This window comes from Harpia harpyja, chromosome 7 (assembly GCF_026419915.1).
Source record: "Harpia harpyja isolate bHarHar1 chromosome 7, bHarHar1 primary haplotype, whole genome shotgun sequence".
NCBI lineage: Eukaryota > Metazoa > Chordata > Aves > Accipitriformes > Accipitridae > Harpia > Harpia harpyja.
Genome location: NC_068946.1, coordinates 51635707 through 51656501, shown reverse-complemented (window position 1 = coordinate 51656501; position 20795 = coordinate 51635707). Strand labels below are relative to the sequence as shown.

At 34.6% G+C, this 20795-nt stretch overlaps 1 protein-coding gene across 5 annotated transcripts in view; it reads left to right on the top strand.

The window, feature by feature from the left end:
- LRP1B (LDL receptor related protein 1B) overlaps nucleotides 1–20795 on the top strand; it is a 761175-nt gene that overhangs the window by 606604 nt on the left and 133776 nt on the right. For all 5 annotated transcript variants that reach the window (XM_052792801.1, XM_052792800.1, XM_052792798.1 and 2 more), the window contains 10 exons: nucleotides 1219–1411; nucleotides 1887–2012; nucleotides 7616–7744; nucleotides 10387–10506; nucleotides 11538–11651; nucleotides 11849–11998; nucleotides 15112–15234; nucleotides 17020–17139; nucleotides 19043–19171; nucleotides 20150–20272. In XM_052792801.1, the coding sequence (XP_052648761.1) occupies nucleotides 1219–1411; nucleotides 1887–2012; nucleotides 7616–7744; nucleotides 10387–10506; nucleotides 11538–11651; nucleotides 11849–11998; nucleotides 15112–15234; nucleotides 17020–17139; nucleotides 19043–19171; nucleotides 20150–20272 (1327 nt within the window). The remainder of the gene's footprint in view (nucleotides 1–1218; nucleotides 1412–1886; nucleotides 2013–7615; nucleotides 7745–10386; nucleotides 10507–11537; nucleotides 11652–11848; nucleotides 11999–15111; nucleotides 15235–17019; nucleotides 17140–19042; nucleotides 19172–20149; nucleotides 20273–20795) is intronic.

Genomic DNA, 20795 nt, shown 5'->3' with positions numbered 1-20795 from the left:
CTCTGCATGTACAGTGCAGCCTATATGCATGTGTGCAGTCAGCATGAATAGCTCAAATTCATCACATTGCTGTCTATATGCAGATAATTATCCTCTACATTTCAAGTTGATTTCCATGAACTCATATCATTATTAAAAGGTCCTTTGGGAAAGAGGATAAGGGACATAAAGCAGATGGAAGACCACAGTGACCTAAGTAGAGATATAGGTTGAGCACTGATGATTATAAAAAAGAGTGTTTTCTGTTGGTTTGTTAAAAGAAAGATATTCTTTCTCTGGTTTTATCCCAATTTCCCTATGATAAGTAGCAGCCAGATACATAGGTACAGGGTTTTTTTGCCAGCCTGGGTCAGAAGAACTGTTCCCACTTTATACATATACATAAGTTACTACTGTTCCCAGAGAAACATGAAGAACACAATGCAATAAATATGTTCAGAATATTATTAATTTCCATTATCTAATGGAGAAATAACTTCCTTCCAATAATTCTGTTCAGCCAAAATTAAATTTTCAGCAAGAGAACTGATTAAAAATGTGTTATATTGTTCAGAACAGAAACTGTTCATGTTAAATTTTTAATTCTGATACATAGAAAGAAAGAACATATATGAAAATATTTTACAGGACTGAGATTAAATTAATTGTATTTCTGCAGTTTTCTTTCAAACCCTACTCTATAGTGAACTGCAATCATATTTTCTTTCTAGGTTTTAAACTGATAATTAATATGGTGACTGAGGAGATTTTTTTTATTTGGAAAGCACTTACAAAACATTTATTGTCTTTGGTTCAAGTTTCTAATACGATGATATGGTGAACGCTCTTCAGTTCTGAAACATGCTTCTCGCTTTGATTCATGAAGACTCAGAATTTTTAGGCTTTCAGCCATGCTACAGTACCTCTTGTACTCTCCTCTGTTCGAGCTATTAAGCTGGTAGTGTGTTGAGTAGGTATTTTGACAGGCACATTTAGATAAACCGTGATTTTTTACTTAAGGAACAGTTGCCTGGATTTCTGAAATTTGGACCCTTGTAGCACCCTTTTAACAGATTTTAAGTACTCTTATCTCATTTTTCCAGGTGCTGCAAGTATAGATGAATTAAGTGGTTTATCTAAAACTATAAAGTGGTGTGAGCCACAGTTTGCACTTTTAAAACTTCTTGTTCAGCGACAATATGCCTTTTCATGTTTCTCTTCTGTACTTATGTATTTTAGGTAATTGTCAAATCTGGACCAGGTACTTTTCTCAGCCTGGCTGTATATGATGATTATATCTTCTGGTCAGATGGAGTGAGGAGAGCTATTCTGCGTTCCAGTAAATATACAGGAGGAGATACAAAAGTTCTTCGTTCTGATATCCCACATCAGCCAATGGGCATTATTGCTGTTGCAAATGATACTAACAGTTGTAAGTTACAAAGCAAGATACACTATTTTGTTAATTCCAATATCATTCATCTGAAGAATTTGACTTAGTTTTAACCAAGTTAAAACATTTCATGGTGTTACATAAATTATTTTTATTGTGGGAAATGTTAAGAAAAGATGGGATGTAACCTCTTCCCCAAGTAAATAAATATTATTGAATGACCCATTTTCTGCTATGGACATTGTGCTCATCTGTTGGCAGTTAAATCATTTCCTGTCAAATATCAGAAGTTTTGAATGTTGTGGGTTTTTAAAATTAGTATATTCAAGGTAACTCCATTTGTTTATCTTTAGTATGCTAGCATCTGAGGCATGCTGACATTTTCATCTGACTGATAAAACTTGAATAAATTGCCCATGAATCTGAGATATGGTGATTTTTACTCTCTCAAAGACGCTGGCCATTGAAGCAAATTGAATAAAACAGAGTTCATCTTTTAACATTTGTTTTTCAGGTGAGTTATCTCCTTGTGCACAAATGAATGGAGGTTGTCATGATTTATGCCTTCTGACTCCTGACGGACGAGTGAACTGCTCATGTAGAGGGGATAGAATACTGATAGATGATAACAGATGTGTGAGTAAGTAATACTAGCTGACACAATGCTTTTCTATGGTGTGATGCAGTTGGCTATCATAAGCAAAGACAGTTGGCCCAAGCCATTAATTTTATTGCTTCTATGTACTGTAAAAATTGATCTGGCACATTCAGCACATACCAGGCTTTTAACTGTTTTATGTCTTATAAGGCTTTTTGGGGGGGTTTAAAAAGCATTAATATTTCTACTCTCCTTAAATTCCAGTTTAGGTAGTTGTGTTCTATTCAACAGTTCCTACTTGCAGTCTGTTTCTGTTGAGTACAAATACTTTCATTTCATGTCCTTAGACATAAAATAATTGTAACTTATTAACCAGCTGTTGTATTTAATCTTGTAGAATTGGTGTTTTAGTAATTGGGAAATGTATCACTTTAAGTTGGCAGACTCTTTGGAGACTGGTTTTGTTGGAGAATATTCTGTATTACACTGTCCTACATTCTCCTCTTCTTGCATCTTCCCATGCTTCCTCTGAACCAGTATGTCTCAGTACATAATAAAGAAAATATGAGATAACTGTTTCTTCATAGTTCAGAAGTGGTTCAGAATATATGGTCATCCATTGCAGCTTCTTTAGCACACACTGTCCCTGTGCAGAATTGATGTTTATGAACATAAAGTATGTGCTGGTAATTTGGAAGGATGCGATGTATGTACACAATCTGCACTCCTCTGGCTCTTCTAATAATTTGGAAAAAATCTCTGTCACTTTGCTAATGCAGTGCCTTAGCAGGAGTGAATTAACTGGAAAGCTTTGGGCTGTTTTCCCCAGGTATGACCCACATTCATGATGTGGAACATGACTTTGTGCTTCTCCCCTCAGCAAGTGTAGCTGGCTGGATTTGGAATGGAGGGAAAGCTGGGGAAGAAGCATGCAGTTCCTTATGTCTTTGTTAGTGTAACTGTTATAGCTCTTCTGTCACAGTTAGAGACCCCTTCCAAATTTAGGTGGTTTATTGGACCTTTACCTCTGTGGGGCAGAAATCCCAACTCTTAGATCAAGTTCTCCATTTCCACGTTTATCTGCCAAGTATGCCTGTTCTGCTGCTTCAGTTTCATAGCTTAACCCACCAGCTTTCTCTAAATCCAATTTTTTTATCATAACAGTAGAGAGACACTATGACATTCAAGAAAAATTATATTTAAGCTTTGTGTATGATTTAGCAAGATTTACCATCCCGCTAGAAGCTTAGACAGTTACCTGCTTCGGACTCTTCTGTGGCAGTCTGTTGCTCCTGAGCGGCCTAACAAGTAGCTTCTCTTCTACTGATACAGAGTCACTTTTAAAATGCTGGTCTGTATATGCAGAGCTGTGCTGGTGTGGGATATGAAGAGATGTAGTCCTTCATTAACCTACTCCTTTGCTAACAGAGTTTATTTTGGTCATGCCACTGATACTTTTTATGCTAGAATGGTATTAGGCTTTCCTGGTACATCTGAATCAACAGTATTTTCATATTGGTATTTTCATAACAGGAAAGAATATTGTTTTTTAATGATCAGTTGAAGAGGAGCAAGAAGTGTGCTTCTGCTAAGGACAGTCTTATTCTCCCTCCCACCATATGCCTTTCACCAGCAATAACAGTTGTATAACCGAATGGTGACTGAACTGACTTGCTTGACTGGGAATTAGGATTTTGGGGGTTTAGACCTAGTTTTGGTTGGATCAGTGAGCAGAGCTCATTCAACTTGACACTGCAAGATGACTAGAACTAGTTAAAGAGAACTTGTGAGAACAGAAGACTGATGAAGTAAAGGGTAGAATTACACCTTTAAGTATTGATGTGATTTTAAATTGGCTCAAGGCATCCTTAGGGCTGGACCCTAGTCCTTTAGAATCAGATTCTTAGGCTTGGCAACTCAGCTACACAGCTTTGGGAGGAGACTGTAATTAGTTTTATACCACACCAAGCTAACTGCTTGGTTATTGTATCTAGGATTTTAATCCTAATGTTTCTTTTGCCATGTTTATTTTGGATCCATAGCTTTGCCTTTTGCTTAATTTCCTAAAATATTGCTATTAAGTGAAATCAGATGCATACATTAATTATGCATATAATCAGTGTAATCATAGAGTAGCTACCAACGTATCCCAAACAAATATGTGAATTGCTACAGTTTTATCCTTCACTTTCACACACTTCATAGTTCACCTTCCACCTTTACCTCTGGCTCACACATACATGTTGTTGTTAGTTGTTAACTAAGTATTTACATTGTGCATTACAAAGTCACTGAGATTTCACAGAAAGACCTGGTTCTGTAATTAAATATATAGAAGTATGAGGGTTTAAAGTCATTAAAACTCTTATCCTTCACAACAGGGAATATACAGCTGATCTAGAGTCAAGTTGCAGGAGTAGTGTACAACTAGCCTGTATTAAATTTACAGCTCTTACTCAAAAAATGTTTTGTCTAGCTGTGTAATTGAGATACAAATAATTTTACAGATGATTTGCAGTGATAAAGATTTCAATTTAAACTGTAACACTGGTTCAGAGTAGCAGACTTTTAGTCTAGTAACAGAATCCAGTGATCAGTTGAGATTGTAGGGACAGGAATCTGGTTGTTAATGGTTCAAAGATATTAATTAACACCTTACTACTTTACAAAAAGATATTTTCCACTAAAGCCAAATGTTTCTGCTTCCTGCAGATGGAATATTACCACCAGGCTTATATAATCACCTTATTTCACCCTCCCACACTGTCAACTTTCATTGATTTTGATCATTCGAGAGAACTCTTGGAGCTGGAAAATTTCCTTAAGTTCTATTGCCTACCAGTCTGCACTTGGTCTTGTGGGTCAGGTCCGTCACTTGCTTACCTAGCATCCTCCCATCCCTTTACCTGTGAGATAGAGTATGGTAAAGTACAGGAATTGCTAAAGACTTGGAATTAACTGCTGCCACCTTCTCTGAATCTGGCAAGGAATTTTTCCTTCATTGCTAGGCTGGCGAGAGCCTAATGGGTTTTTTTTTTACTTCCTCACAGCAGGGCAGAAACCTCATTGGCTGATAAAGAAGATCAAATTGTAGCAGGTTAAAAGTTTTTCAATACTTGGTAAAGGTTTATATCATAGACATTTCCTAGATTAATTAGATTAATTAGAAACTGAGAAAATACAAAGAAGAGTTGGAATTCTTAATGTCTGGAACAGTAAGGAGACAAATCTTTCACTGATCCTCATTTTGCCTTCATTAAATGTAATGGACATTATGCATTTTGTGTAATGATTTGAACTCAGTTCATGAACGCAATAGAAGTCCTGGTTTGTTTGGAGGTGGGAAAGAAAGATGGCTGCCGGCATCCCAAAGAGGTTAAAAAAACACAGCCAAGATGAAAAATGTAACTGCTATTATAGTAGTAAGGTACTACTTTCTTAGTAATCGTTGTGATTTTACATATCTATCATAATAACTACTGAGATAGATAAAAATATCTACATGTATCTGTCAGGTGTGTCTAGGGCTATATCAGATGACTTACTGAAGTTGAACCTTTTTTAAAGCACTTTTTTTACTTGTTTGTTTACCGTGTCAAGGTATTGATCAGCAGTGGAAGTGAAAGAGGTTCAGCAGATAAATTCATAGGTCTGATAATTTATTTTATAATATTATATGGCATTTGTATTTTCCAAAAGCATTACAGCTCTTAAAATTGCTGTTAAGTAAAACCGTGTTTAAATCCTCATCTAGACCATGATGTAATATTCCATCTTCTAAGTTATTTTGTATAATGGTTGCAGAAAATGTTGATCTATTAGTTAAAAAAAAGGAAAGACTTAGACATTAAGCGTTGGGGTTGACTAGCACAGGAAGGATGGAAACAAGACAGCCTATAGTTTAGCTGTGAGATCAAAAGTTTCTTTCTTCATAACACAGTTGAAACGGATAGTCAATAAAATTGAAAGTTAGCAATTCCAACTGAGAAAAGGAATTAACTGTCCTTTCAAAGTGTAATTAGACTATATAACTTACTGCCAGTCAAGATTCTTGAGACGAAGCTTCAGTAAAATTCAAAGAGGGATTGGATGATTAAGTGGGTAATAAGACTACCCAGGCTACTTATTTCTCATCAAAGAAACGGTTTTGAAAGGCATTAAAATGCTTTGTTTCTGAAAGTTGGGGTTTGAAGCAATCTCTACAAGGGTTTCCAGTTACACTTTAACCGAGGGCAGATTATACTATACATACGTTTTGATTATTTTTTTTTTCTTCGGCATCTTTTTCTATAGATTGCAGTCTAAGATGCTGAACTAGATGAACTACAAATGTAATTGAGAATGACTTCTCCTAAGATCTAAGTTCTTACAGTGCTAAAAAATGGGGGGAAAGACAGAAAAATAATTGCTGTGATAAACTTGATTAAAATTTAAAGGACTGTATAAATCATATTCAAGATCAGATCTTACCTTGTCCAGCACCTATATTTTCAGCACTTATTTTCTATTTTTCTTCACGCTTGAATCAAATCAAGAAATGTTTTCGATTTGTATTGGCTTGACTTTTGCATGTAGCAGACATTGGTTCTTCCTGAATTCGTGCTGAAGTAATTGTAATGGAAAGAAGAAAAAAGCATAATAATTAGGTATCATTTCCCTATTCTTCCTCTTGAGTTTTCCTATATTCTTCTTCTTTCTCTCAAGTTTGGTATTTTGTTTAGAACCATACACATGAAGCAAATGTATGTACTATCATGAATTTCATGACCAAATTGTTCTGTGTCAATGTTGTGACACTTTTTTAGTTTCTAACTGAACTAATAGAAAATCTATATGCAGGAGAAAGCAGGAGTAAAAATTTTAAACATACAGCTTGTTCTCTTCTAAAATAATTGGTAAGACATCCACTTTAAGAAGGTGAAAACACAAAAAATTTACATGTCTACCAATGATTTTTTGTGATTAAAAAGAAGTAAGGTAGAAACAGCAGGTTGTCTTCATTGGGTGTTAGGATGTATCTTCAACATTGGATGTAGTACATTAATGCTGGTACCTGTGTACACACTGAGCAGCTGCACAGTGCCACAAAACAGAATTGAGAGTTCAAATTAACTGCTAGGTAATGGTAAGTGTTTACTTCTTGCTTTTGGATGTGCTGTGTTGGAAGAGATTTTTTTTTTTAAACATCTGTTAAGAAATGGTTGCATACAAGCTGGAGTTGTGGAGAGGCATGTGTGGGTAGAGGATAGCTGAGCACAGTAGCTACAAAGTCACCGTCTTATCAGAATCACTGCCTTTAAGTTGCTTTGCTACATGTTCCCTCTTGGATATTTGGCTATGTCTTTTTCTTTTACAGGCTCTCTCTTACTGTGGTTTGGAATTCACCCCAACAAAGTTTCTGAAAATTGTTTGCTATTTAGATATCAGTCCTCGATCCTGCATAATATCAACAAATTTACAGAGGAGTATAGCAGTCTTGCAGGCCACCACTCTGTAGAAGCTTTTAAGTTCTGATACCATGTTGGGGTTTTTTTGTGCTTAGGTTTTCAACAACTGTGTAGGAGATATTTTAAATGCATCAATTTCTCATTTTCACTAAGTGTAAAAGCTGTTAAAAATTACATGTACATATGTTTTATTTTTAGCTAAAAATTCTACTTGCAACATTTATTCTGAGTTTGAATGTGGAAATGGTGAATGCATTGATTATCAGCTGACTTGTGATGGCATTGCTCATTGTAAGGACAAGTCTGATGAAAAACTTTTTTACTGTGGTAAGTATTTCCAGATGTTTCACCTTCTCGTTCTTACTTTGGTTATACATGCTTATATTGGTTCCTCTGTGACTTTCCTACTTATTCATACCAACTGCTCACCAAGATGCACAAGAAGAAAATGCCAGCTCGCACATTAAAAACCCCCTGACATTATATGGATAGAATTACTTATACCTGAACATATTTTCCTTGCAAACTTCATGTATTAGCTGACTTATATTTAATAAAAAGCATCTCAAATATTCTCATATTTCTGTCTCTAAAACAAAAATAAGGCAAAATACAGCTAGCTGCTTTTTCAAAGATGAAAAATTGAGTTTTTTCAGCTTTAATTTAGCAATTTTGATTTGGTTTTCCATATTTAATAAGATTTTCTCTGATTGTGAATACAAAACACTAAAATAGAAGAATTATAAAATACAAAAATGGCTGTGTAATAGATATCTTTCCACCCAATTTGCTGTTTAACTTAATAATACCATTATGATTCACACCAATCAGTCGGCATCTTGCAACAAGTTAGACTCATTACTTTCATAAATTTCCCAGGGGATTCTACCCTTATCTGGGGTTTTTTTTGCCCTAATAATCACTAACTGAATCACTTCCAGGTTTTTTGTGTCCAACTGAGTTTGCCTGCTGCAGTGTCTAAAACACTACTGTTCAAATAATTTTCCTAAATCACTGAGTCACCTTAGTGAATTCATGTATCCTGCACGTTAAGTGAAATCTCCTTGTTACCTGTGTGCCTGTAACTCTTGGTCTTTATCTTGGTCTGTATAGCCATATCTCAGCCTTGGTATCTCTTCTGTTTTCCACATGAACAATTTCATGTCATTTCAAACCCACCCATTACGTTTATACCTGCCACCTCTGTAGTTTTATTAAAATGTCTGCTTTAAGTCCTGGAGTTCACCTCTGCCATTTTAATAGCCACAGTTGATACTGGAAAAAAGAAACGAAATAGCACGCTCCCTTTTTTTTTTTTTCCTTACAAAGATTAACACCAACAATCTGAGTATAGCAACTGATACTATGTCATTTTTGTTCTTCTTTCAACTTCAATTTTTGTCCTGTTAACTTTCAGACATCTGTGTGATAATTGTTTTGATCATGTCATGTAAAACTAATAGTAACATTCCATCAGATCAACTACATGTAAATAACTAAGGAGGTTGGCTTGTTTGAATCTGAAAAAAAATAACACATCAGACAAGGAAATAAGAATCTGGAATATAAAAAACACTGCTAGTTACCGGGGTGAAGGGCCCTTGAATTACAAGTGACAGCTTCAAAGCACTGAAACATAAATGACTTATGTCTGTGAATTCCTTCTTAGGTTTCCTTAGTAATGTGTTGATATATTTGTATTTATGTATGCATATTTCTTAGACATAAGAATTAATTTAGAAACAAACGAACAAACAAACAAACTGACACCACAACCCAAAAAAACAGTCAGCAATATTTTTATATGGATTAAACCTCTTTGTCACTAGTATTAATTTTAGTCATTTATTTCATTCACAGTTCATGGAAGAAAGATTAAGGTTTCATGTAGTTTCTTTTACTTTCTTAGGAGAGTAGGTTGAAGGAATAGAGAGAAAGTCATCTGGGAACAAATAAGAAAGCTGTAGCTGGTGAGGGATCTCAAAATACTCCTTCTTGTCATTCCAGACAAGTTGTCTTATATGTCAGTAGACTGAGGTTTACTGAGCTGCTAAAACTACTTCATACTTTATTCTACAATACTGAAAAAAAAATATAAATGCAAGATCCAACAATTTGTCTTTCCATGGATTTGTCACATAATTTTATGAAGGACATTATATTACTTTGTAGTGAGACAGTGTACATTTTGCCTGATTTAAATCAACCATACTGAACTTTTTGCTACACATTGGAGAAGGCATGAAGAACTGCGGTTCTGTTATGCACTAGGTCACATACAGTATGTTGTTTTCTGAATCTGATAAAGTAGAGGATGTTATACTCATTATTATTAACTAATCCAATGAACAATATTTATTTATTATTGTGGCATGACTTCTACAATGGTTAGAGGCTTAGTAAATAAGTCCTGAATTTTCAAACATGTAAGCATATGTAAAATTCATACATTCTTCAATGGTGTACCTACATGAGCAGAACATTTACAGTATTGGTATTCAGAAATCCAGAAACATTTCTGCTAATATTTTTTTTTTTATTATTTTACTCTCCATATATTCCTAATTTGTTTTAGGGTAAATTTGGTATGTGTCATTCTATATGATAGAATTACTGATGCCGTATGCAAACATTGTCACATGCCTGACAAAAGTGTGTCAAAACAAATGCATTAAAAGCACATGGGCTTTTTATACCACAAGATAATGAAAACTGGGAATTAGGCTTTCGTTTTTCATTTTTTGTCGTTCTTTCTCATCATGCTTTCATTTATTATTCTTTATCTGTTTATCAGTCCGAGTTGTTCTGCTGGACAATAAATGAACGATTTCTGAAGCTTTTCCTGTAGCTTCAAATGCATTTTAATTCAAAATGTTTTTCTGGAATGTTTGTCTAGTTTTAATGTAAGGCTATTTTTATTATATATCAAGTGTCTAAATGAAATTATGTGCTTGTGCTTAACTTTCCAGAAAATAGAGGCTGTCGGAAGGGTTTCAAGCCATGTTCTAACCGTCGCTGTGTTTCAAGTAACAAAGTATGTGATGGTGCAAATGACTGTGGTGACAACTCTGATGAATTTGACTGTAAAGGTAAATTACAGTTAACTTCCAAAGTGATTTTGCAGTATTGCTCTGTAAATACTTAGTATGTAAACAGGACTAGCTAGAAAATGCACATAACTTTATTGGAATTACAGGTGCTGGCATTTGTTTTGTTAGAAATGAAAACCAAACAGGTGCAGACAGGTATGTTTGAGAAAGCATATGTTGGGATTCATATGAAGACCGATTTTGGTTTACACCTACAGTCCTCTAGAAGAAGAGAGGTTTTGGCTATTGAAAACTCAGAAAATATAGTTGCTGCTTCTTCTGTGAAGTAATAAATAAGACAGCATCTTTACTACAGACAGAAGGGGTGAAAGATGGGTGATTTCTTCTCTGCATCTGCTGCACTGTTTCCTCTTTGAAGTAGCTAGTGTTCTATTTCTTTGCTTCTCAGATGCATCCTTTGCAAAACTTACTAGAATTGTTCTCTTTTTACTTCAGATTTGTTTTTCTTTTTATGTCTTAAAACATGAATATTTATATCTCTGCATCAGCCAATGAATAAAGACTAGCTAGCAGACAACACAAATCCTTAGTTACAATTCAGAAAGATTGGAGGGGAAATTATTCCACAATATGTAGCTAAAACCTATGTAGCTGTAGTAACTAGCATTTTTTTGAAAGCACTGCATGGGTTTTAATATTTTAGCTGAATATGAGTAGAGAGAAGAGCATACAGGCAAAAACACCAACCTGGTGTTACATGAAAAAAAGCTGAGAGATTCATAGATGGTCCTGAAGGTGCTTCTTCCTTCCTCATGTGGTGCTTATCTCAGATTGGTTGAATTATCTAGATAGAGACTTTTAGGCTCCAAAAATAAATCTAAAAATTAGAAACTTAGGCTTTCAAGTTTATAAGACCTTATATTTCTACTGAATTTTTAGCTATGGAGGGTACAGCATGTTGTGAATGCTTCATTCTATAAGGTAGAAGATTTAAACATATTACATATAATATGCATCTGAAGAGTCTGTTTAGTACAGAAATTTACATCTTTTATAACCATATGTTATAGATTCAACGTGTGCTTCAACAGAATTCCGTTGTGCAGATGGGATTTGCATTGGAAAATCAGCACAGTGCAACCAGATCATTGATTGTGCAGATGCTTCAGATGAAAAGAACTGTAGTAAGTTTGTGTTTGTGCTTCATCGTAGCATCTGTTCGATGATTATTCCTTGTTATATAGCAGTTAATTCATAGTCGTTACTAGTTGGATACCAGCAGCTGCATGGTCTGCACAAACTCCAGCTAAACCTGAAAACCAAACTATAAGGCTCTCAATCTCTATTAGGTGTGATATAGTAATTTACTGTCTCTTTCCAGATAATACAAACTGTGCTTACTTCTATAAACTTGGAATAAAATCTTCAGGGTTTATTAGCTGTAATTCAACTTCACTTTGTATACTGCCAGAATGGATATGTGATGGATCTAATGACTGTGGAGATTATACAGATGAACTAAAATGCCCAGGTAACTGTGGAAAAGAAAAAAAAAAGAAAAAATTAATTTACTTTTTTACATTCTGAAAATTATATTCCTATATTTCTGGTTCTTTTTTCTAATTGTGTTGTGAAATGTTTATTCAGTTAATACTGTTTTATTTAATACAGAGTTTAATATAATGCTGGATGCAGATTTTTTTCACCAATCTTTATTTTGTGTTTCATTAGATTATGCAAATTATTACAAATTACTACTGCATTTCTCTGAAGAAAACTGTAATGTCTAGCTTTCTATTTCCTCCAGGTTAGGTCTGTCATTAATCATTTTTATTTAAGTAAAACATTAGTTATTAATATATCAAGCTCATCAAGCATCAGCACAATCACTCAGGAACTTTTATTAGCTACTGCTTTAGTGGATGGTATTTCTCTTCTTGCTTAACTTTTTTTACTTTCTCTTTTATTTTGCTGAGGTACTTGGGATAGGCTGCCAGGGTAGAATCCAGGGTTATTGCTTTTGTGATTGTTTTGTCTTCAGCTGGTACAAAGCGCTCATGGTACACTTGAGTCCCAGGGCTGATGTTATTTATGTTATATTTAATGTTTACCAATGAATTATTCAGAATATTAAATTCTTACCTAATGAAGAGTGGCGTTTATGTGTTTGCTCCTGTATTATCCAGAACCCCTCATTTAAGTTTGAGAATAAGTACAATATGTAAACATACCTATAAATGAAGAAGTGATAAGCTGTGTTTAGAATGAGAATACTTTATTGAACACAGGTTTATTGATACATATTTGTAGGATTAGGCCCATCCTAGGAAATTCTCATCAAACTGAAGACAGTGCATTTGTAAAGAAACCCTGGGCATGTCAAGCCTGTATCTCCTCTCTTGCACCTTGAGCTTTTATACAAAAACCTATAAAATTAAAAACTACTGGTATTTTTTGTTCATAGTATTCCTGTTACTATCATCTTCCAGAACCTCATGCATTCTTTTAATTTCTGGTCTACATGTATTCCAGTTTATATCTGTTCTTATGCTGAGAAGGACCTTGTAGTCCTTTGGTAAACATATCCCTACTCTCTACTTGCAATAGCAAATAAGCCAAGGCATTTTAGAATTCCTGCTTTCAAGATAGGGTTAGCTGTCTGTGTCACCTTCCTCATCTCGCCTGCATCTCTCTTGAATATACCAGACCGGTATCTGGTATAACAAATGAAGTCTTACTTTTGCCTTGTATCAGTGCAAACACATTTTAATTTTTTGTTTATGTTTGTTTTCATAATTGACTTGTGCTAGATTGTAATTGTCCTCCTTCTCTCTTTCTTCTAAGAATTAGTATTTAGTAAAAATAAATATTTACTGATTAATAAATGTTATTAATTTGTAAAAATTAAACCTTTAATTTTATGTTGTTAAATACCATCCAATTTTTGCCTAGTAATTTACATCATCTGATTATTCCCATTTAGTATTCTGTTTTCCTGCGTGATAATCCTATCGTGTCACCAGAAGCTTCTGTTAGAATTCTCATATATTTTGTGCCAGCTTTATTGATGAAAGTATTACCAGGATCCAGAAGAAACTTAGAACTTCAGCACTAATGTCAATCAACCTGACATTCAGAACTTTCATCCTTCCTATAAACCAGATGCATATTAAATCATAGTTTCCATTCTAATCTCCATATTCTCCAGATTATGTATTAGTTTGTTAGAATTTGCTGTATATGATGCTTCATTGAGCTCAGAATAGCTTAGATTTACTGTATTTCCTTTGTCTATAGGGTGGTTTTTTTCCATACCAAAGAAGATTTTGAGGGCAGTGTGCTATAGCTTCAGTAAACTAATGTTGCATAAGTAAACTAATGTTGCATTTTATTCCATCATCCTTTATTTGTATTACTTTATTCTGTCTTTCCAATGTGTGCCAAAAAGTTCCATCATTTTAATGTGTGACTAATTGCCTGGATCATTCCTCCCTTTGCTTGGAAGCAATACCATTCCAACTTAACCTACATGTGAATTCCTTTGCCATTTCATTCAAAACTGACCAACTTAGGCACATTAAGGTTTTTTGTGTTGTTTCTATTATAAATATGATAATTCCCATTAACAGTCTTTGTTCAGTGTCATTGTTCTTACGGAAAATTAAGGCAAAATATTCATTTGGGGTGGCTATACTTAGGCAGTCTTTAATATCTACCCAGTCATCATAGACATCCCACTTCTTTCTTTATTCTTTTTTCTATTCATACAGCTGTAGAAGCCATAAATATGATAACTTTAACTTTCTTTTTAAAGGGGGGGGGGGGGGGGAGGCACGGACGGACACAAAACCAGTGTCGATAGCCCCAGTACATTAAGGGAATAATAGAAACCTTGACAGAGAGCTTCAGTGATCTCCAATGCTTGGAACTAGTGTATATCACCTGGGTTTTCCCAAGCAAAGACCTTGCTTGAGATTTTGAAAATAAACTGTGCCACTCATTAGACTAATATTTGTGCTTACGTCATGACACTAACTATACGGTATGTTTTCTTTCCTCACATCTGTTTTCTAAGCATTCATAAAAGTAAAGTACTAAGTGACTTTCATGCTCTACAAAGAAAAAAGGCAAGGAAAAAGAACTTCTTAATTTGTGACAGTCTAAATCTCTGGCTCCAACATCAGTGGTGTAGCTCCAGTTAGTTAGGGCATGCATCAGATTTGTAGCTTATCCCAGTCGACGTGACAAAAATACTGCCACAATTAGGTTATCTTGTAGGTGATGGCAGATAGATCAGAGGGGCAATTTCTTCAGCTAGTGTAAAACAACAAGCAATGTTGATCTACCTGACCTCAAAACCTGTAAACTGAACTACTTTCCTCTATAGGTCCTTTTAATTTAGTTTGAAGCTGTGCTCTGATTCTTCTCTAAATAAATGAAGTATTTCAGCTCCCTAAACTACTTAGCTATCACTAGTTTCTAATTTGTATGAACGCAATTAATAATATAAATAGTATTTTTTTTGCATTTTTAGACATAAACACTTTGTTGTCCATTAGTATACAGAAATTTAGCAGAAATGTATTAGGCTCCTAATCATACTAGTAGAGACCATTTTACATTACATTCTTTATTTTATCACAGTTCAAAACAAACCCACATGTGAAGAAAATTATTTTGGTTGTCCTAGTGGAAGATGTATTCTGACCACCTGGCTTTGTGATGGGCAGAAAGACTGTGAGGATGGAGTAGATGAATTGCACTGTGGTGAGCATTTTATCTTATTTGTATTTCTGTAATCACTAATGCACTTTGAAAACAGAAAGAAGTGTGCATTTATATCTCAGAGATTGAATCTAGAGCTATATAAAAAGGGCTTTAATACTATATTTTCAGATTCAACTCTCTAATACTTCATGCTGCCAATATCTTAAACCCTATCTCATACCAGAATGGAAGCCCTGTCAAAATTTTTTTTCTCCTAAAGATATGCATGTATACAGACTTTTCTATTGCTTCAGTATTTAACAATTTCACTACTTCTTCATAATTACTCATTAGGACAGTTTTATAGATATAATCAGTTCGTATCAGTATCTTGACCCCAACAGGAAGTAACCAAAATATACCTTTATGACATAAAAATAGACATTTCTTTGCATCAGAGGCTGTACAGGTATAATGAGTTAAAGTAACAACAAAATGTGAGTAAAATACAGCATAAACTGTGAACCAGGTTAAGGGTCCATTCTGTCTCAGATCTTTTAAGATTCTTAAACTCTACGTAATTGAGGAGCAATGCAGGTTGGTTTTGCTCACAGTGAGAGCTGGTCTTTTAACTTAAATTTGTATGGATTAACTGAATGGATTATTTCTAGAATTAAATTTTAGCAGCAAAAAGTAGTATCAAGTTTTTCTATTCCCTATTTAATTAAAACCTGAAATTTGTATATTACTTTTTTTTTTCCCTTTACCACTTAACATGACTGAAAGTTATACGTTACTCTCTTCATGACCCATGTTTGGTTTGCAGTTTACATTGTATAGATATATCTTATAACACCAAAATTAGGAACTACTGTGCACTATGAAAATCAGAAGGTTTTGTGTTGACTACATTCATCAAGTGTAACTCGGTGTTTACGTTACCAGGTTTTATTACACATACATACTTATATGCAATATTGTAAAACCTATTAGCCGATTTTTGTGGGAGAGAGGGAAGGGGGTTTAGTCAATTCTTTTTTCCCTACTTCTTGCTTTTAGCCATTTGGAGGTACTTGTTACGATACTCTACTTTTAAATTCAGATTGCATTACCTAAAATTCTTTTTATTGTTGGTATTAAAATTTGTTGTCATCAGTTAAAACAAAATAAAATTTACTCTTAAAGAAAGGGGTCTGGGAAAAGTGGACGATTTGAAGTTTTCAGAAAAGGTCATAATATTAGCATTTATTTAGAATAGCTGTGCAGACTGATTTTGAAATACAGAAGCATGCCATTATTTTCAATGTATAGAAAAGTGTAAATGGAACAACAGAATGCAAACACACAGCAACTTTTCTTGTGAGAGGAAAGAACATGAAACCTTTCAAAGATGGAGTTAAATACTGCAATACCAAGAGGAAGGCTGTGTTGGAAAATTTGGACGGTGCCGTCTCTGCCCTGCTACCAAAATAAAGCAGTTCACTATAGTTATAATATCCATGTAAAATACACAACCCAGACTTATGTTTTTAAAGTTTGTCCTCATCCCACTAGCAAAATGTTAAAAATATTAGAATGTTTTGAATGTTTTACTATGTATTTATTTATTTGCCTATTTATTTATTTATTTATTTTTATAAATGTATTGGTGAATGCAAACTCTTACACAAACTGGTAACATCCTGAATACCAGGATTAGGATTATACTGTGTTTGAGTATTTTAATACACTAAAATTGGGAGGACAGAAAGGAGCGGTGTGTAGATTCCTAAACTATGCTAGCAAACACAGGGAGCGCAGTGCTGTTGTGAACCTAACAAATGCAGTGGCTGGTGTCATTCCTAGATTCATCTTGTTCATGGAATCAGTTTGCTTGCTCTGCAAACAAATGCATCTCTAAGCAATGGACTTGTGATGGTGAGGATGACTGTGGAGATGGTTTGGATGAGAGTGATGCTATTTGTGGTAAGTAGAATAATTTTAGTTCTGTATTGTGTTGGATCACGCATACTGAAGGAAACCAAGTGATCAAAGAAGGTGGCGGAAAGGGAGCAAGGACAGCAACACCAAAGAGCACGCGCTTTAAGCATAGAGTATTAGAGGATATCCTCAACTAGCAGCTAGCTACCTTTTTATGGGGACTGTATGATTTGTGTGTAGCCTATCAGTGAAGACATGAATGGGACACCAGCATGAGCTAAAGCAGAACCAAACTTCTCTCCAATTCCCATCCTTGAGGTAAACCCCTGTATCGCTATTTGCGTTTTATATTTCAGTGGTAGGTGCTTGAAGACTCTAAAGTTGTTTGGGTTTGTTTTTTTTTTCCTAGCTCTTTCTCCTATTCCCTTTAAATTTTTGTATATTCAATCATAAGCATTATTGCATAATGTTCCTCTCAAATTCCCAAACCTTCCAAATTGCATAAGGAATTGAAAATTTTACTTTCATTCTGGGGTTCAGTTGACTGGAAATGTGTTAGTGAATTCTTTTCGAAAGAAAAGCACATTGTCTCAAGTCATACTGTCACGATTTCATGATATTTTCTACACTGGTTCCATCCTTATCTATGCTCTATTTTAACATTTTCTTTTTAAAATTTCAACTTTTAAATATTTGTTCCTTTTCAAAAATCCTCTTACTTAAAGTCCATTCAACAAAGACTATTTTATTCCATATTTTATGTGTGATACCACAGTAAAAATATTGTTGATAACATTACTGGAGGTGTTAAGTAGGCAGAGAAGAAATCTCTTCAGCTTGTGTTTAGGGTTGTGGGTTGTTAACGTAGTTTCTTAATCAAACACAGATGTAGAAATGCCAACAAATGAAAAGGACAAAGGTGGAAATTATACTGTTCTAATATGGCAAAATATGACTTAATTACTACATTAACTTCACGCTGACATCCATCCACAGTACATTTCTTCATGGTATTTAGGTCATGCTGAGGACTAGGGAGTTGGAGGCAATGTTTGTTTGAAAGGGAAGATTTCTCTCTGCCTCTCTCCCCCAGGGAAAGGAGAAGGTGTGAAATGAGAAGACAAGAACTTCGTCTGGGACTGCTATAGAACAGTGTGAAACCCTAAGAAACATCAAGGCCTGAAGCTTAATAGGAAACTTAGAGCAGAAAATAGAAAAAGGGAGAGGAAAACAAAGGCCAGCAAATTGCAGTGTCATTACAACATACCTTTTTTTTGTTTGGTTTTTTTTGTGAAGTATATTTAACTTATATAAGAGAATACATTAAGTGGTGGTTTGCGCAAAAGTTTACTTCCAAACAGAGTAAAATTAATTCTAGGATTCTGTAATATTCTTATCTGGAGGAAAGCCTGTTTAAAAAAAAAATAGTCAAATAAAAAGTATGTTGAGTTACTCACGTTAGAACTGTCAGATATTTTCCTACTCCCACCACTACTCTACTTGGTACACGCTGTTCTCTTCTACATGGGGCTGACTCATGCAAGTTTAGCCTCCTGGTATAGAGTATAGCGTATAGACTCTAGTGATGCGAGTATTATACAGGTTACATTATTAGTTCCTTTGTTAGGTCAGTCCCAACATGCAGTCAAACATAAAGACCCCAGTTGGTTTGAAAAGTTATTCTGCTGGATAGTTTTCATGAAGTATGGTAAACTAAATTCCCTTGCAGAAAATTAAGAGACTGAATAAACAAAAAGAATAAAACAAATAGCAGATAGTCAAATTTACTGTAAATACAGTCTTAGCCAGTATGCCTGTCACACTGTGTGGATCAAAATCTTCTTTGAGTTTTATTTTAAAATAAAACCCCCTTACTCTGTCATTACCCATTACTTTAAAAAACTATCAGTTAGAACATGTTCAAGACTCACATGTAATGTTTTTTCAGGTTCAGTGACCTGTGCAGCAGATACGTTCAGTTGCTTAGGCTCCCATGCTTGTGTTCCTCAACACTGGCTCTGTGACGGTGAAAGAGACTGTCCTAATGGGAGTGATGAACTGTCGACAGCAGGCTGTGGTATGTTTGCATGTCAAAAATGTATAGCGTTTCTTTTCTTGGTGCTTTTGCCTTTACAATATCCAGATGCTGTTTGTGTCTGTAGTATCATAATCCTCATACTGTCAAGATTGTTAGTAAAGATTGATGAACCACACGTGAGCATACATACCAGTTTTCTTCAACATTTTAATCAGCCTACCATCTTCAGGTTTTGTTAATACATACTGAGGCACACCAGCTGAAGATCAGTATGTGTGTCACGTCATAGACATTATACAGCATGTTTACTAATGAAAATTGGCACATTATTGACTATGCAGTTTTATTGCTCTTCCTGAGGAAAATGCTGCTGCATGTCAGGGAGGTTGTGCATCAAAAAGGGAGATATGGTTCTGTCTCCAATTTATTCTGGCTAATTGTTCGGATCTTGACATCTCTTGCCCTATAAACTATTACTTCCAGTCTTCTGAAATACATTTCTATTAAAAGTGCCAGGAGTTCAGTAGTAGTTTCATTAGGGGTTTTGTTTTATTAATGTATATAAAAATGGTATAGGCTAAAAATATTGACGTATGTTCTCTCCACTGAATGTATATTCTATCACCATTTCTATGCTGAGTTATATTTTGAGTTTTATGGATTTTAAAGAGCTTTCGTTCAGAAGCAGAGTAACATAGGAAGGACACCTGTACTACCCAAATGTTCTTTTCCTCAGAGGCAGACCTTAGGGTAGTTGTAGGCAGCACCAACTTCTGAACTCTTTCTGTCTTGCATTACATGAGATTTTAGCTATCCTGACTTCTTTAGCTATCTTTGTGGTGACGAGTAACTTTTTCTGCTATTGAGTTGTGTGGTGTTCTTTGTATGACTCAAAAGTTATGGTTATTTCCATTGAAACCACTCAGACTAATTCTTGTTTCATCTTTCTGTAAGAAAATGGCTGTATATCTTACTGTTCTCAATTTCATTTATTTTTATGTACTGCATTTTCCTTAGCTCCCAATAACACCTGTGATGAGAATGCTTTCACGTGCCATAACAAAGTCTGCATTCCCAAACAGTTTGTATGTGACCATGATGATGACTGTGGAGATGGATCAGATGAATCTCTGGAATGTGGCAAGTATAACAAAAGTAGAGTAAACAGAAAAATTTCAGACTGTTAACTGTAAGGCCTTCTGCAAGGTCTGTTACTTTAAGTCACTATTGAAAAAGAAAGCTCTTGGCTTTTTAAAATTGTTTTAATGTTAACTTTTAAATTATGCATTAATGAATACAACTTGGTATTAACTTGGAGCTGGAGCTACAGTGACAAATTATTTGCTATAATTTATTTGCTATAGTTGATTGCTAATAACATTTAACAGAATTTAAAAATGTACAGTCTATACTTTCTTGTTCATTATATGTATCTTTTTTATATATTTTTTGTCTTTGTCTCTATATTCATTTTTCCTATCAAATAATGAAACATCTCTGTCATGATTATCACTGCAGTTAAATGATATCAACTAAAGCCTTATGTGAATGTTTAATTTTCACCATTCATATGAATTTAGGGTTTCTTATATTATGTGAACGTCTGTACAGTATATCTAGGCCATACTCAGAAACATTCATCTATATAATTAATACTTGTGAA